The sequence below is a fragment of the Neovison vison genome, chromosome 8 (genome assembly GCF_020171115.1).
Source record: "Neovison vison isolate M4711 chromosome 8, ASM_NN_V1, whole genome shotgun sequence".
In the NCBI taxonomy this organism is placed as follows: domain Eukaryota; kingdom Metazoa; phylum Chordata; class Mammalia; order Carnivora; family Mustelidae; genus Neogale; species Neogale vison.
This window is the reverse complement of record NC_058098.1, coordinates 56,365,929-56,383,112: the sequence shown is the minus strand read 5'-3', so window position 1 is coordinate 56,383,112 and position 17,184 is coordinate 56,365,929. Positions and strand designations below refer to the sequence as shown.

Genomic DNA, 17,184 nt, shown 5'->3' with positions numbered 1-17,184 from the left:
CCCTGTTTTTTTCTTGAAGTGCTTTGTCTTCTACTAAGATAGCAGGTGATTCCACAAACTGCACAAGTTAGGTGGTATTTGAACTGGGCTGCCCATAAAATCTTAGCGGGACTCCTATAATACCAGTGAAAGGTACTGCAGATGATAGAGCTTGTGGAAAACAACAAGCAGGCTGGAAGCAGGCCAGTCTTGGAATCGCAGGATCCGTGGCTGGCTCCAACCTCTTCTAGGCGTTTCATCAGAAGAAGAATTAGAATTCCTATAATCTCTCTTCCCAACCTGCCGTGGGAGGAACCAAGGAACCTGTAAAGGTGGAAGCAGACTGGAAGCCAGCTGTAGCGTCTGACCCACCTGCATTAACCATCCTCCGTCCCACGCCGGACTACATTCCTACATTCCCAGCAACCTGCTGACACCCTATCGGTTCAAGTAGCCCAATGCGGACCCAAGCCGACTGTCGCCCTAGAAAAGGCAAGCAAAGGAACTGCTTCTGCCTGGCCCTTGATGGCCTTGAGCCCTTTACACGTGGAATCACCCCAGCGGTCCACACCTCCGGGCGCCGGGAAGAGGCGGGGCTCTCTGGCGCCAATGGGCGGGCAGAAGGGAGCGCGCGTGCGCCCAGAGAGTCAGGCTGGGGGCGGGGCCAAGTAAAGCGTTCGGCGGACGGGGGCTGGCGAGGTTCATGCTGGAAGCCTTCGCGTCTAGGGAGAACTGGAAACTGGGCAGTGAGGGTGAGTGAACCCTGTAACACCTGGGACCCGGGCTTCGGCCTCTGAGGCCGGTGACTCCAACCTAGGTAATGAGGTCGGTGGGGCAGCACTCAGGGGGTCCGCAGTGGGGCGGGATCCCTGCGACCCTCTTCCCGGCTCGGGGCCCCGGGGCTCCTGTCGGGGGACGGCAGCGGCCTGGGTGGGGGTCGCTGCCTCTGGAAGCTCAGCGGGCTGGGAGAAGAGACTCTCTGCTGGAACAGGGGCCGCCGGGGGCTTCGAAGCTAGATGCGTCCGGCTGGGGCCAAGAAGTCCCTGCCTTCTCGGACGACCTGCACGGAGGCCTGGGGGGTTAATCTCCGTCGCCAGCCGGTATCCCATCTGGGGGATGGAGACAAATGGGTCCCTGGCGGGGCGAGTGGAAGGCAGGGGAAGCGGACCTCCTCTTGTATCTCCTTGCAGCCGGCGCCCAAGCCAGAATGCTGGGCGTCATTCTCCCCTCCTGCGCGACACCCCTTTACCCACTCAGTCGAAATCCATCGAACAACTCTCAGGTATTTCCACTTCGCCCCTGGTCCACAGTCTCCCTACTGCAGCTAGCTCAGGCCCCCATTGCCCCTGGACTACCTCAGCGCCCTCCTGACTTGTTCCCAGCACCTCTTGAACCCCTGTATTTATAATGTACTGGAAAGCCAGAGTGAGATCTTAAAACACAGAACTGGTCGTGGCACCAAACGCCTTCCCCCATTCCCTTTCCGCCCTTCAGAGGATTCTCATTGTTCTTCCAGGCTCTAAAACAGAGCTTATATAGGCCGTTCATGAACTGTCTCCTTCCTCTTTTTGCCTTACTCTAGTTCTCTTCCCCACTCTGCTCCATTGGATTAGTTCCTCTGGCCACACATACCTCCTTATCAAATGGACCAGGTATAATTCCTGCGTATCCTAGATTACCAGATTTCAGTTCCCGGCCAGCCTGCAGAATTATTCAGACAAGCTAATCATATCCTTCCATCTGCCTCTACTGTGTCTTCAACCTTATAGAGCCTTGTTTAGTTCCTGAATTGGACCAAGTTTCTTAGAGACTCAGATGTTGGTTACATAGTTTTCGTTCTGCCTGAAGTACTACATTTTAGTAGGAAACATCCTTCTTGTCCTTCATGTGTTACTCCAGGTGTAGGCTAGGGTTTCTTGTGGTACTCCGCAGGTGTCTGTTTACTGGTCTCTCTTCCACCAGGCTGTAATCCTTGTGACAGGGTCCATCTGGGTCAATGTTCTGCCCTCCGTACCTTGTGTGGCACCAGGCTGTTAGTAAAGAGTGTGTTGGTTGAATGCATAAATGAAGCTTGGCCGCTTCATGGGCTCCCCAGATAAACATATGTAGATCAAGTTATTGAATGCCCTGCTTTTCAGAACCAGTTTTCAACTCCCCTCTGCCCTCCAAGCCATGTAGCAATTTCTTTGTCCTAGGAATGTTGTTCTGTTGTTGCCTTCAGTCCAGGACCAAAGTGGTGGTGTATTGTTCAGAGTTTTTCTTTGATACTGATTTTGCTTACAGGATGTCTGGATATTGGTGAGTGTGGCTGCTTTGAGTATGAATTAATTGAGGGCCACTGGCGTGAGAGAAAATCTGCTAACAGCTGCCACAGTCTTGATGGGAGGAAGGCCGGCTCCAAACTCTTACATGCTGATAGGGCAAATGACACAATGGAAGGAGATAGTGGGCCATGCTGGCCAGGCCAGCCCTAGTGGGAGGGCTCCAAAAGGAAGTTATTTTTCCAACTTGGGCCAGATCTGTGATAGGGAACAACATATCTGGGTGCCAGAAGCCAGTGCCCTGAATCAGATTTGAAGGTGTGCTATTCTGGGGGCAGTTTAGCTCGTTGTGTTAGAGTAAGGGAGAGACAGATAAGATAGGCTCCTGGCCCTCATAGAGGGAGGGAAAGAGAACAGTTTGTGACTGTGTGTCTGAGAGGCTGCTGACTAAGGCGGGAGGAGAGAATGACTGGTGTGGCTGGAAGAATCCCCAGACGACTTGTGAACGGGGCCTAGAAGGGAGAGGGAGGACAGATTAATGAACAGTGGGAGCAAAGGCTCCGGGCCTGGAACAGGCTGCTGGATCAGCAAGGGGAGCCCTGTTACACTCCAGGCACTGCAAAAGACCCACCACTGAGCATGGCCTGGCACTCTCCTCCCAGGACTGAGGCTCTTCCTTGTGAGGGATGTCTCAAATATGGTTTGGGCTCTGAAGTGGCTTTCAGAAGTCTCTCCTTTGGATTACCCGCCCCCCCCAAATCCTTTTTAAAAAATAATTTGGCCTTTATAATGTCTCAATTATATTTATATTATATATATACATATATACATGTGTATATATACATATAAAATAATTTGTGGTCTTTATAATTTCTCAGAGAAGGCAGTGAGCCTGGGAACTGCTGGGGCTTATCTACCAGGCTGTTTGCTCATGGTCTTGAACTAAGTCATTGGAGTATGGGTGATGCAACATGTTCTTCAGACAAAAGGGAGTTGCTTCTGTTCTTTTGGAATGTGACAGTTTAATTTGTTAGGTGACAGATTACCTGTTTTTGTTGTAGCACTTGGAGGGAGAGTTTCTCCTCCATGTTTGTAGATTGGGTGTAGACTGGGCTTTTCTTGTGTTCTGTTAGAAATCTGCTACAGTGAACCAAGATGGGCATGTTCAAAACCAGTGGTTCTTGGCCTTTCTTCTGCTTCCCTTGAAGAAGGGATAATGTGGACCCATAGTTATTATATTACTTATCACTTGGTTACTTTTTGGTGTTATTTAAGTAGAACCTGTCCTTCCTATACACACACACACACACACACACACACAATTTGATACATGAAGCCTCCAACCATATGGTTATAGGAATTACAGGTTTTAACCTATATATGGTTTTAGGTGCTATGAGTTCATTGATCATCCAACTGTCTGACAGAGATCTCCCATAAAAAAGGTTTTATGCTCTTTATGCTCGGTTACATTGATATCAAAACTTGGCAGCATATCTGTGAAGGTGGGAATCCTTCCAGCCCTTAAGGACCATGGCACACAGGCTGAGAACTACCAGCCTTTTTGCCAAGCACTGTGCCTGATGCTGGGAATGTGGATTCAGTCCTTGCCCTCCTAGAGCTCAGTCCAACAAGGAGCACTTACAAGTAATCAGGCAGTTTTCAGGGTCTCATTCACAACAGTTGTCAGATAGGACCCTTCTGAAGGGAGGCACTGGGAAGCATATGGGAAAAATGCCTAAGCCAGACTCGGAATTGAAGAAGGCTTGCTGGAGAAAGAGATGCCTACTGTGCATGAGTCTATGGGGTTTGGGAGGAACTGGCTTCTCTCTCTGGTCTCTCCTGTCCCAGAACTTCCAGACTTGTGGTTAGACCAAGCTGTTCTGTGCTGGCCTGGGCAGTCACTGCGAGGAGTAACTTGAGACCTTGTTTTCAGGTACCAGGTACAGTGGCAGTGGCCTTGTCAGGGTCTGGACAGTTTTATTTGATAAAACTGGAAATGTAGTTTCTGTTCCTGAATTATTTTCTAGAGATGAGAATTAAATGAAAGCTCCCTTTTTTATTCCATCCATACACATTGGAACAAAAGTATGGCGGGTAAATAACATTAAATACATATTTGTAAAGAAAACATGTTTTTAGTAGAAACTTCAGAATTCATAGAAAAGTAAGTAGAAAAATTAGAATCACATCTTGTAATTCAGAAAATAATATTTAACAGTTTTTAGTCATTGTTTTTTTTTTTTAAAGATTTTATTTATTTATTTGACAGACCAAGATCACAAGTAGGCAGAGAGGCAGGCGGAGAGAGAGAGTGGAGGAAGCAGGCTCCCTGCTGAGCAGAGAGCCCAATGCGGGGCTCGATCCCAGGACCCCAGGACCCCAGGATCATGACCTGAGCCGAAGGCAGAGGCTTTAACCCACTGAGCCACTCAGGTGCCTCTAGTCATTGTTTTATGTATGAAATATGCATATACTTTTCTGCTTACAAAATTATTCTTTTCAGACTTCAGCAGTCTGCTCTTGTTTATTTAAAGTATATTAAAAATCTTTTCTTATTGTTAAGTTTGACATTGCATTATGACATCTCTGTATGGTAGTAAGATTAGATGCTGCTTTTTGGCCTTCTGGAAGTTATATCCCAGTGATGGTTGTTCCATTAGGGAGGGGACTATGGGAGGGGATACTGCTGATAGGCAAAATGGGTTTGGGAAACATTCCCGAACGTTGTAGGGATGACATTCTCCCAGAGTCCCACCTTTTGGTATGGGTGCAACACAGCTACTTCTCAGCGGCAGGTGCAGGGAGCAGAGGTATCAGCAGCTTTGGAGTCAGCTCTATGTGAGGTGCGTGCAAGGGAATGATTCCTACCTTAAGCTTTCTCTCTACTGCTGTCAGTTTGGGGTGGTGGCTATAGTTGGCCCATTAGAAATCACTGGCCTTGTTACTAGCAGAATCTGCACTACCTTTTGGGAGGTGAATTTGTAGTCTTTGTGTTGGTGGGAGGTCTCTTGGCTGTCCTTTACCTTCCTTTTTGAGGTCAGTCTGTAAGTCTCCAGAAGGACTGGGAATTTCAGTTTAACACAGAGTTAGTTGAGGCCTGCTTGAGCCTTGGTGGGGAATCCTGGGAATAAAGCACTCCTGCCCTCAGGAGCTTGCAGGGGCACTGACTATGTCTTATTGACCATAGTTCCAGGTCTCTCCAAACTCCATGGGTACTTGATAGCCTCCTAATGTCTATGTAATTCTTCTTTCCAGAGTTCTTCCACAATGGTTGGACTGCATCTGTTGTAGTCGTGGGAGATGAATGAGGCAGGGTTTAATAGCCTTTGCTCTATGTCCCTAAGTGCAGGCCTTCATGTGACCTACCTCATCGTATCACCTGCCTAATTGCTTACCTTAACTACCACATTCCTACTCCGGTCTTGCTCCACTAATTACCTTCCCCCCACTCTGCCACTGGATGAGCCATTCTGAAACCTAGCTCTGTCTGCTCTCCCACTCACAAATCCTCTGTGGCTCCGCATTCATCCTCCAGCCTCCTTGGCCTAGCATGTGAAGCCATATCCCTTATGGCCTGGTCAATCTGTGTGTCCTTTGTCCACTGCTCTGCCTGCTTCATACCCTCTAGGCTTCTCCCAATTGAACCACTTGGAGTTTCTTTCCCACTTTTCTGACCTGCTTCTCGCTCAAACTATTACCTTAGTCCTTCAGTCCCTGCACGTCCAATGTGTACTCATCTGTCCAGGCCCGAAAGTATCCCCAGGTCCATCAGCCTTCCCTGATCTTTCCCTCACCCAGAGGAAATTTCTTCCTCTAAACTTTCAGTTTTTTTTTTTTTCTTTAGGACACCTCACTTTGTGCCTTTTTTAGTGTTCTCCATTGGAAACATTTTACCAAATTGTAAGCTTCTTATAGGCAGGAATAATCTTCAGATCCCTTTAAGCTCTCATGAGTTGCTTGGCATTCTGAAGGAACTTTAGGAAATGTCATGGAGCCCTCCCACCCCCTACTTGAATGCTGGGGACTTGGAGTGCCCAAGGTCATCCCACAGTCTAGTGGCATAGCTGGCCTTGGGCCCAGTTGGATGTGTTCTCTTTTGTCTTGTTCCATTCACTGAGTTCCTTCCCCAGAAGCACACTGTCACGTTTTTGAAAGAACCTTAGCTCTGGTGTTTTCACACGGACCTTCTGTGTTCCCCGCCTCCCAGGTACTGGCGACCATGAGATCTCTGCAGCTGCTCAGAACCCCCTTCCTGTGCGGCCTGCTCTGGGCCTTTTGTGCTCCAGGTTCCAGGGCTGAGGAACCTGGGGCCAGCTTCTCCCATCCTGGCAGCGTGGGCCTGGATAAGCATACAGTGCACGACCAAGAGTACGTATTCAGCCAGGGCTGGGGTCCCTGGGCCTCCCCTCTGCAGCAGCAGCCTATACCCAGCTGCAATGTCTCCCTCTATCCACACTTCCCTCTGTTATTTGTACAACTCCTTGACATTTTTCAAGACCAATACTCCATAGAACTCCATAGAACGATAGCCATCTGTAAATCAGGCAGTTTTTTTCCACCATCGTTTCACAGGTGGAGGATCTTGAGGCCCAGATGGGATAAGCGACTTGTCTGAATTTATTCTGTCTCTCTCTCACCACAGACAGACATACAGACAACTGCCCAACACACACATGCACATTCACACTCGCATGTGCACACACATTCTCACACACGTACACACAAGTAGTAGTGGCAGAACCCAGGACAGAACTAAGGTTTCTTGACTGACCAGACGTTTTTCTTTTTTCATTGGTACATTTAAATATTGAATTATTTGTTGCAGCTTTTGTCCTGGGCCTGTTAGCCTCATACATTATTTGTTATCCTTAAATTGGCTCAAAACCATTTTTTTTAATTGCTAGCCCCCAAAGTGTTAATGCAGCATTATAACAATAAAGAAGGAAAAACACCTGTAATCTTGCCAGCTTAACAGGGAACCTGTTTGACTTTTTCCCTGCTCCTTTCATGGCCTTGCCTGTGTCTATCATCCTTGAGTGTGCTCTGCCACTCTTTTTATTTGTTTTTCTGGGAATGGTGAGCTTTAGGATCTTGAACTTTTCAGTCCTTAAGGTTTTGGCATGAACAGGGTTGTTTCCAAGTGGTCTGAATCTAACTTTTGTTTTTTAGGCATATCATGGAGCATCTAGAAGGTGTCATCAACAAACCAGAAGCAGAGATGTCCCCACAAGAACTGCAGCTCCATTATTTCAAAATGCATGATTATGACGGCAATAATTTGCTTGATGGCCTAGAACTCTCCACAGCCATCACTCACGTCCATAAGGAGGTAGGTCAGCCGTGACTCAGTGGACAGCATCTTGGAAAGCCTCTCTCCCCTCCTCCCTGCCCCGGCAGTTCAGTCCCCAGTCTTGATGACCTGTGCTGTCCTTGTACAACAGTATTGCTACATCTCCTTTTTCTGCTCACCACTCCATTTTGCCTCTTCCTGTTCGGAGCCCTTTCACGCAAAGGGTGTCCTCCGGAGGCAGAAGCCCCAGGGCCTTGTCTCTCTGACAAGGGCTACAGGCATTTCTGCTGCACCCCAGAGTTTGAGAACCAGCTCCTGAAAGGCAGATCACATTAAAATGCAGAGGAGGGGAAAAGTTGTTTTATTTGAGAAAGTGGTGAACCAGGGGCCCAAGGGGTCAAGGGACTCAGCAGTAATTGAGGGTTTGTGTGATATTACACAGTTCTCCACACAAAGCCATTTACAGAGCACTTTCAAGTGGGTTAGAGAGCTCGTTTGATCTTTGCAACAGCCTGTGAGTCGGCAGGGCGGGCACTGTTATTCCCCAGTTTAGAGGTGAAGGAACTAAAATCAAGACGTTACGTCTCTAGGTCTAGTGTCTGTCCCGCTCTGCCGCACTGCAGTGTCCAGAGAGGAGGAGAGGCAGAGCTGGGGAAGTGAGTGTGCTTCTGTTGGCTGCCAGGAGAGTAGATTTGGGTTTGCTGAGAAGGCAGTGGGGAGCACAAATGGCTCTGTGTGGCAGAATGGCAGTGTCACGGGAAGATCGTTGGCGGAGGGAGGCAGACTGATGGATGTGGGGAGAGACTTGCGTCAGGGGGAGAACCTGAGATTCAGCAGTCCTGGCAGGCCAGGCTGGTGGTGGCTATAGGAGAGCAAAGAGTGCACACAGGAGAGGTGGCAAAGGAAGAGTCCGCCAGGGACGTGAATGGTGTTAGCTTCGCACTCGGCACAGTGTGCCCTGCTGTATCTGCTTCTGGAGCAGGGCCAGGCCCTTCACCTCAAAGATTATAACAGGTTCTCCTGGTCAGCAGCACCTTCCTCTTCTTGTTCTGACCCCAAGATGCTGTCCAGGACAGACTGCTTGCACTTCCCAAGGGCGTGCTGTGCCCAGAGCTGACGCTTGGGAGAGCCTGGGTTGTGAGTTTGTGGGTTTATGGGAATTAGGAACCTCATAATTCTGTGTAAGCCAGACCTAGGTTTCTACAGCGAATGTGTATTACTTTTGTAATTAGGAAAGAATGAAAAGTAATTATTAGAACAAATAAGCAAGGGCCTGCTTTGATTGCATCTTCCTGTGTTTTGTTTTTTTTTTTTAAAGATTTTATTTATTCATTTGACAGACAGAGATCACTAGTAGGCAGAGAGGCAGGGAGGTGGGGTGGGATGGAAGAAGGCTCCCTGTCGAGCAGAGAGCCTGATGCAGGGCTGGATCCCAGGACCATGAGATCATGACCTGAGCCAAAGGCAGAGGCTTAACCCACTGAGCCACCCTGGCGCCCCTGCATTTTTCTTTTTAACTGGCAAATAGAAATCTAAACTGGATTGCTATAAATTGACTCTATCTGATGCATGGTTGTGGATTCTCAGAAGCAGCCACATGCTACACTGAAGGAGCTTTTGGATACGTGAGCACAGACATTTTAGACATTAGCTAAATACTTCCAGTAAAATGTGCGACTCATCATTGTCTAATTTGTATTTTGTAGGAAGGGAATGAACAGGCCCCACCAATGAGTGAAGCTGAACTGATTAACTTAATAGATGGTGTTCTGAGAGACGATGACAAGAACAATGATGGATATATTGACTATGCTGAATTTGCAAAATCACTGCAGTAGGCACTGTTTGGCCATCTAGTTATATGCAAATGTGACCCGTTACAATGTGATCGAACACTTTTGGTAATGCAAAATAACTCATTTCCAACTACTGCTACAGTATTTTGGTAAAAACCTGTAGCAGTTTATTACACTGGGGTGAGAAAGAGGGATCAAGGGCAATGTAAGAGAAATGGGACATAGGCAGCAGCCCCGTACTGTTCAGTCTCTTACTGGACAAGAGCTTGATTAAAGAATTCTCTTAAGAGTATTGGATAATTGGAGCGTAGTACTCAGGAACTTAACTGTAGAATACTGCTAGTCTCTTGGTTTTCATTCAGGCCACCTGAAAAGTAAGACAAGCTTTGCCAAGTGGACACACTTTTCAGTAACAGTGAAGGAATAGCATAAATGCCAAATGTTTCCCCTGGTGGAACCTGTCTCTTCAGGTAAACGTCGTCAGTATTCTGCAAAGTGTCCCCGTCCCCCATCCACATCCATCTGTCCATCACTATCCACCCCACCCCCCCACTCCCTGGGCAAGGGAGTATTAGGCTATTTTAAAGCCACTGTATAAGGATACCAGATCCTGAGTTCAGCAAGCCTTAGCATCTAAATTCTGTATCTTCTGGCACTTTGGAAGGAATACACCATTGACCTACATGATTAACGTTTTTTAGTTTTTCAATATTTTGTAGAACTACTGCCACATCTTTCTTTTATGTCTTCTTCAGCTTAGGAGAGACCTTGAAGTTAAACGTGTTTTTTATTCTAATCATTAGCAAATGTTTTAGCTTTCTTAATATTTGTATTTAACCCTTGTTTTGAGGGTTTGTTTTTGAAGTTTAGAAACTATATGGAATACAAGGACTGTATCCCTCCTCCTTGGTGCAGCGGGGGATAAAGCTACTAGCTGGTCTTGCCTAAGTGAGTGAGAGCACCGAGCACCAATTGCTGCAAGCTCTATTTAGAAGGAATGGCGTTTAAATTACCTCTTATAGCTTAAATATGTGAATTCTTTCAGATCAGGAAAGATTAGATAAAGAAGCCTAAAAACTCTTAACAGTGTGAATCTCAATAATGGTTGAAAATGAGAAGCAGCAGCAAATTGTAATTTGGTTTATTGGATGTGATAGTGTGCCGGGATGGAATACCCAAAATGATGGTTGAATGGGGAAAAAAACTGCATAGGATTTGCTGTAAGACACATAGAGACTTATTTTCTTTATTAAAGTATTCTTATAAGAAAGCATATGTATTTGTAAAAATGGTTTCCTGTTGTCCAAGTATTTGTGCAATCAGAGCTGAATTGTAAACTATTCTTGTAATATCTAGTTATTTTGAAAGATTTATATAATGAATCCTGGATATATGACCAATAAAACTGATGAAACAAAATAAAGAGCAGTTGTTTTGTCTACACAAGGGTCTTCACCCACATAAAGGTTTTGTTTAATACAGATGTTTACATGTGCCTATCCTATCACAGGCCCTATGACCCTCCTGGCTGTGCCCTGTTCCTTTTGGCTGGGGTAGATTCCCAGTAATCAGTCACTTTCTCCTTTGATGCATTTTTTCTTTTGAATGAAATCACTTTTTGGACCTTTTTTCCTTGGCCATGTTCAGATTATGATAGCATGGTCTAGCTTAGGAAAATACTGTGTTTTCTCCTGGAGTCTGGCAACGGTTTTTTCTTTGCCAGAAAATTTAATTACGTAGCAGTTTTGAAAGTCTCCCAGGCCCAAGCAAAAAGTACAGTCTCCCCCGGCGTTTTGGGAATAACACTTTGTTCTGCCATTTGAAAAGGAAAGAAGGAAAGAGGGTGGGAGGGAAGAAGGGAGGATAGGAAGGAAGATAGTTAACCATTACCTTCTTTCTTTCTTGCCCCTCAAGATCCTTCTTTCTCTCTTGCCCCTCAAGATCCTTCCTCATCCAGAGCTGCCCCTCTGGGTGGATCTAATGAGGGGCTCACAGTTGGAAGAACCCCATACTGTTGGCAGCTAGGAAGGGACTGAGACAGCTGGGGAGGCAGAGAAGCAGATCCTCAGAAGGCAGTCACCCCCATTAAATAGACAAGACAGAGATCTCCTTCCTCCTCCACAGCTAGTTTCTCTGTAGTTCTTTCATTCTGGCCTTTGTGGTCCTGTTTAACAAATGTCCCTGGTGGGAGGAGCCTGTGTCTGGAGACACAGAGGCCTTCTCATAATCCCTCCCTCTTGACCTCTCCTACACCATACCTTGGCCTTCTCTTAGCCCACCTTAAGGATTTTTCAGAATGTGTCAGGAATGGCTCTGTACTTTCGTTTCCTTATCCCTAAAATGGAGGTAAGTCTACCCAAGAGAGGCAGCCTTATATAAGCATACATTTTGGGCTGAGGCAGACCCCGGTTAGACTCCCAGACCTGCTACTCCCCAGCCATGAACTTAAAATTTAGTTTCATACACACATACACACACACACACACACACACACACATACACACACACACAAAATAAGAGAGGTTAAGAGGATTAACAAAGTGAGAGAAAGTGTAGAAAGCGTCTAGTAAGTGCCTGACACTGAAGAGTACTAAACACTGAGTCACCCATTCTTCACTCTGGCTGGAGAGCCTGGGCCCCTTCCTCATTGCAGTGGGGGCTAAAGGGGCTGTGAAGGGATTGAAGACTCCTCAGGGGCAGAGGCTGAAAGATCTCTGCTTAGGTTACTCCATTGAATGTATAGATCATGGATGTCAATCCATTTGTCTGTCAAGGAACTATAGAACATGTTAGGATGTTCTACTATGTGGTGTTAAAATTAAATGTGATATCTGGGTGTGCATAATGTCTTTAACATACTCTTATTTTTCAAGGAAATTAAAGTACTGCATTTTGAATGATCTGAAGCTAGTAAGTATTGCTAAATTGCTCTTCAGAAGAGTTGTACTAATTAATATTTCATCTCTGTTGTAAGTGAAGAACCTATTTCCTTTAGCTAGACCCACAGCATAACCTGACAAGCTTCTCTAAACACAGAGGTATGAGACATTAGTATTTTTAATTTTTGGCTAGTCCTGCATTTGTTCATTTGTTGATTCATTCAGTGAATGTTTATTGTATGTTTGCCATGTAACCTCTCCAGTCTAGATTCAGGATTTTAATTCCTTCTAGAGAGGAGAAAGAAAAAAGCTTTTTGTCATATTCCAGATTCCCCTGAAGATGTTATCATCAGAGGACACAAATATTCTTCCACAGCATCCCCAATAAAAACAAGAGCTAAATCACATTTCTACCTTAAGAGGAAATCCATTTATCAAGGACCCAACCAAGGATCTAACATTTCAACTATGGAATTAGTAGCAGAAACTATGAATGTTATGTCTCAACTTTTGGATGTCAAAAACAAACGAAACCCAGGACTTCTCCTTTTGGGGAGATGGAATAGATAGACTTCTCTCTATTTCTGTAATGAAGTATGACAAAACCCTGGGAAATTACATATAAAGCAAACATAGGACTCTGAAAGGTGGAGAGAACAAGGCAGACTGGTTAGGGACATTGGCATGTGAGGAAATACATGGCGGTGAGTGCTGTCTTGTGTTTGTTTTTTGTTTTTTGCCAAATATATCCCAGACTTGGAGCTAAGGAAGCTGGCAACCCAGGAATTCCAAAAGGAGCATACATTAAAAAGCCCCAACAAAAACCTGCTCTCTAGCCAGGGAATGAAGAAAAGAGCAACCTCATAAGACAAAACTTTCAAAAACTGCTCTATTCCAGCCAAGGGCTACAGGAAAGATGGTGGCCCTGCCAGCAGAGGCTGAGCAGGGAGCCTGAGCTGCCATCCTTCTAGGCTGTAAGAAAGTGTGGTCCTCCTTCCTGTATCTGAGGCGATGCCAGAGGAGGCCAGGTAGGGAGCTGGGACCTTCATTCCTCCCACTCCCTGGGCAGTAACACAGCCCCTCTCTTGCCCACAGGGTCAGTGGAGTGCACATATAGAACCTGGCCCTGGAATCCCACCCCCAACTGGCTGGAGTGAGACTCCCTTCCCCCTTCCTGCTCTGTGTCTGAGGAGGCCTAGTGGAGGGTCAGGAGTTTCACCATCCAGTGATAACAACACCACCTCTATCTCTGAGTCAGTAGAGAACCTGTGGGGAATCCAAACTCCTGACCCCGCCCAGCAGTAAGGAGGAGCTGCTGGCCTCATGTATTGATGGAGGCTGAGTGGGGAGTAGACTTCTCCCTTCACCTGTCAGGAAGCAGGCAGCATCTGCCCTTCCCCTGCCACAGCGGTGTCATGGAAAATCAGTTAAAACAGGTTTAAATAAGATCCAGTCTCATTATATAATACAAAAATGCCCAAGTGTAGATTGAAAATTGCCTATCATACCAAGAGCCAGGAAGATCTCAAACCAAAGAAGAGAAGATGCCAGCACTCATAGCGGGTGTTAGAATTATCTGATGAGGGTTTGAAAGCAATCATGACAAAAATACTTAAACGAACAATTAGGAACGTGAAACCAATGAAAAAACCAAGTCTCAACAAAGTAACAGAAGATATAAAGGGTAGCCAAATGGAAATTTGGGAACTAAAAAATGTAATAACCACAATAGAAACCTCAACAGCAGAATGGAGGGCATAGAAGAAAGAGCAGTGGACCGGAAGACAGAACAATCTATGCTACCCAATCTGACCAACCCAGAGAAAAGAGCCTCCCACCAGAAAATAAAAAAATGCATGGACTTCAGGGACCTGTGGGACCACAACAAAAGACTTGACATTCTTCCTTGTCATCAGCCCCAGAAGAAAAGGAAGAAGGTTGGAGCTGAAGAAGTACTCAGAGAAAAAATGGCTGAAAACCTTGTAGAGTTGACAAAAGACAAGAATCTAGAGAGGCATGAGCTGAGCAAACCCCAAGGAGAATAAGCCTAAGGAAACCTACTGAGACTCATCATAGTCAAACTGAAAACTAAAGACCAATAAAAAAAAAAAAATCTCAAAAGCAGTGAGAGAGAAACAACAGCTTACCTATAAGGGAAAACAGCTTGAATGATGGCATATTTCCCAACAGAACCCATGGGTGCCAGAAAGAAGAGGCTCAGTAATTTTCAAGTACCAAAGGAAAGAATTCTCCATCCAGTATTCTAGATCTTGTGAAAATGTCCTTTAAGAATGAAGTGGGGGGGATGCCTGGGTGACTCAGTTGGTTGGACAACTGCCTTCGGCTCAGGTTATGATCCTGGAGTCCCGGGATCGAGTTCCATGTCGGGCTCCCAGCTCCATGGGGAGTCTGCTTCGCTCTCTGAACTTCTCCTCGCTCATGTTCTCTCTCACTGTCTCTCTCTCAAATAAATAAATAAAATCTTAAAAAAAAAAAAAAAAGAATGAAGTGGGGGTGGCACCTGGTGGCTCAGTGGGTTAAAGCCTCTGCCTTTGGCTCAGGTCATGATCCCAAGGGTCCTGGGATGGAGCCCCACATTGGGCTTTCTGCTCAGCGGGGAGCCTGCTTCCCTTGCTCTCTCTTTGCCTGCCTCTCGGCCTGCTTGTGATCTCTGTCTGTCAAATGAATGGGTAAAATCTTAAAAAAAAAAAAAGGGGGTGCCTGGGTGGCTCAGTGGGTTAAAGCCTCTGCCTTTGGCTCAGGTCATGATCCCGGAGTCCTGGGATCGAGCCCCGCATCAGGCTCTCTGCTCCGTGGAGAGCCTGCTTCCTCCTGTCTCTCTGCCTGTATCCCTGCCTGCCTCTCTGCCTACTTGTCATCTCTATCAAATAAATAAATAAAATCTTTAAAAAAAAAAAAAAAAAAGAATGAAGGCAGGGCACCTGGATGGCTCAGAGAGTTAAGCCTCTGCCTTTGGCTCAGGTCACGATCTCAGGGTCCTGGGATCGAGCCCCACATCGGGCTCTCTGCTCAACAGGGAGCCTGCTTTCCCCTCTCTCTCTCTCCCTGCCTCTCTGCCTACTTGTGATCCCTCTCTGTCAAATAAATAAAAATAAAATCTTAAAAAAAAAAAAAAAGATTGAAGGGGAAATCAAGATAATTCTCAAAGGAAAACAAAGAACATTTGTCACCAGCAGACCTGCCCTAATAGAATGGCTAAGGAAGTTTTTTAAACAGAAAGACACAGTAAAAGAAGGAAGTTTAGAACATCAGAGACGGAGGAAGATCATGGAAAACAAAAATACGTATACATACAATCAACTTCTCTCAAATTTTGTAAATTATGCTTAATAGTTAAAGCAAAAATTACAACACAGTCTGATGTTCGAAATGTATGTGATGTGGAGAAGATACTTAAGACAATTAGATTGCAAATGGAGGAGGGTAGAATAATAGAAAAGCAAGTTTTCTGTACTTCACTTGAACTAGTAAACTGGAACAGTCAATGTGGAAAACAGTTTGGCAGCTTCTTTAAAAAACTGTGTAGCTACCATATAAATCAGCAGTTGCATTCCTGGGCATTTATGTTTGCACAAAACCCCACACACAGGGGTTCATAGCCGCTTTATGTATAATAGCCGCAAATCAGAAACAACCCAGATGTCCTTACAAGCTGCGGGACATTCGTCCTGTGGGCGCCCCGCCCAGCAACCCAAAGGAGCAAACTGTTGATCAGGAGCAACCACCTGGAAGCCTGCAGAGAGTTACGCTGAGTGAGGATTCCTGAAGTGACAAAAGTCACAGGAACAGATTAAGGAGGAGGTGGGACCAGGCGAGAAGTGGGTGTGGCTATAAAAGGGCAACATGAGACATCCTTGTGGTGAAATGGTCTGTTTTCTTCACTAAATCAGTGTTGATATCCTGGTTAGGATACTGCATTATGGTTTGGGAAGATGCTACCACTGAGGGGTGGGAACTGGGTCAAGGGTGCACAGGAGCTCGTTTTCTTTCTCTCTCTCTCCTTTTTTTTTTTACAACTGCACATGAATTATCTACAATTATCTCATGATAAAATCTTAAAGAAATAGTATTGAAAGACACGGACTTCTCAACACCACAGTGGCCATTTTGAACTTGGGCCCCCAGGGACTGTGTTGAAACAGGCCTGTTGTTTAGTGTCTGAGCCCTGGAGCTGTGTTGGCAGCGCTCATGATTACAGGCTTCTTTCGGGAGCTTTCAGAGAATTTGCTTTGCGCTGCCAGAGTTGAAAGGGAACATTGCACTGGGCATTCTCTGTCCATGAATTTCTAATTGCTTTCCCACTGGGTGGCTGGGGAAGGACAAGCAGGTCATGCCTGCCAAGGCTAAAAGGCCCTGCTGCCCATAGGGGAGAGAAAGTGTGAAGAGGTCCTTGTGTCCTGGGGGAGTGTGGTATGGGGGTGGCCTTAGTGGAGGCTGAACTGAAGCAGACTCAGTGCCCTTGTCCCTAGCTGTGGCTACAGCCAAAGACAGTGAAGTGATGGGAGGTGTGGCCATAGTTGTGAATCTGAGAGAAGAGATCCAGCAGGGGTCCAAATTGAGATCTGGGGGAGTAGCCTTGAACTTCGTAGATGTTAAAGAATCAGAATGCAGAAAATAGGGAGGGCTTCTCTGTGAGGCAGGCTTTGGTGTTCTGTGGGCTGTGGGGTAGGAGATGGGAATAAGGTGACCATATCTGAAGGGACAGGAGTGCTAAGCAACCCCAGGGGAAGGAATGTATAAGTGGTCGACCGCACCCGCCCCCCCAGCTCAGCAAGTCAGAACCTGCTCTTTAATGGAATCCTGGTGACCTGTGTGCTCATTCAAATTGGAGAAGCACTGCTTTGGAGAGAAGGTGCCAGACACCTAGTGGGAAGAGATCTGAGCTGCCCAGTTCCTGCTGCTCTGAGAAAGGGTGGTTTTACTCTTCTTGGAATTCCAATAGCCTCCCATTAAAT

General features: G+C 46.2%; 1 protein-coding gene across 1 annotated transcript; it reads left to right on the top strand.

The window, feature by feature from the left end:
- The first annotated feature begins 712 nt into the window (after positions 1–712).
- Positions 713–10,748, top strand: MCFD2 (multiple coagulation factor deficiency 2, ER cargo receptor complex subunit). The gene is made up of 4 exons (XM_044263653.1): positions 713–796; positions 6,451–6,611; positions 7,413–7,572; positions 9,240–10,748. The coding sequence occupies exons 2-4, from the start codon at positions 6,463–6,465 to the stop codon at positions 9,369–9,371; spliced, it is 441 nt and encodes a 146-aa protein (XP_044119588.1). The 5' UTR covers positions 713–796; positions 6,451–6,462; the 3' UTR covers positions 9,372–10,748.
- The last annotated feature ends 6,436 nt before the right edge of the window (positions 10,749–17,184 follow it).

Excerpts from the sequence above, each read along its gene's own strand:
- MCFD2 (XM_044263653.1), top strand. The coding sequence starts at position 6,463 with ATGAGATCTCTGCAGCTGCTCAGAACCCCCTTCCTGTGCGGCCTGCTC. Across the intron at positions 6,612-7,412 it reads CATACAGTGCACGACCAAGA|GCATATCATGGAGCATCTAG; the intron begins GTACGTATTCAG and ends TTTGTTTTTTAG. Across the intron at positions 7,573-9,239 it reads TCACTCACGTCCATAAGGAG|GAAGGGAATGAACAGGCCCC; the intron begins GTAGGTCAGCCG and ends TGTATTTTGTAG.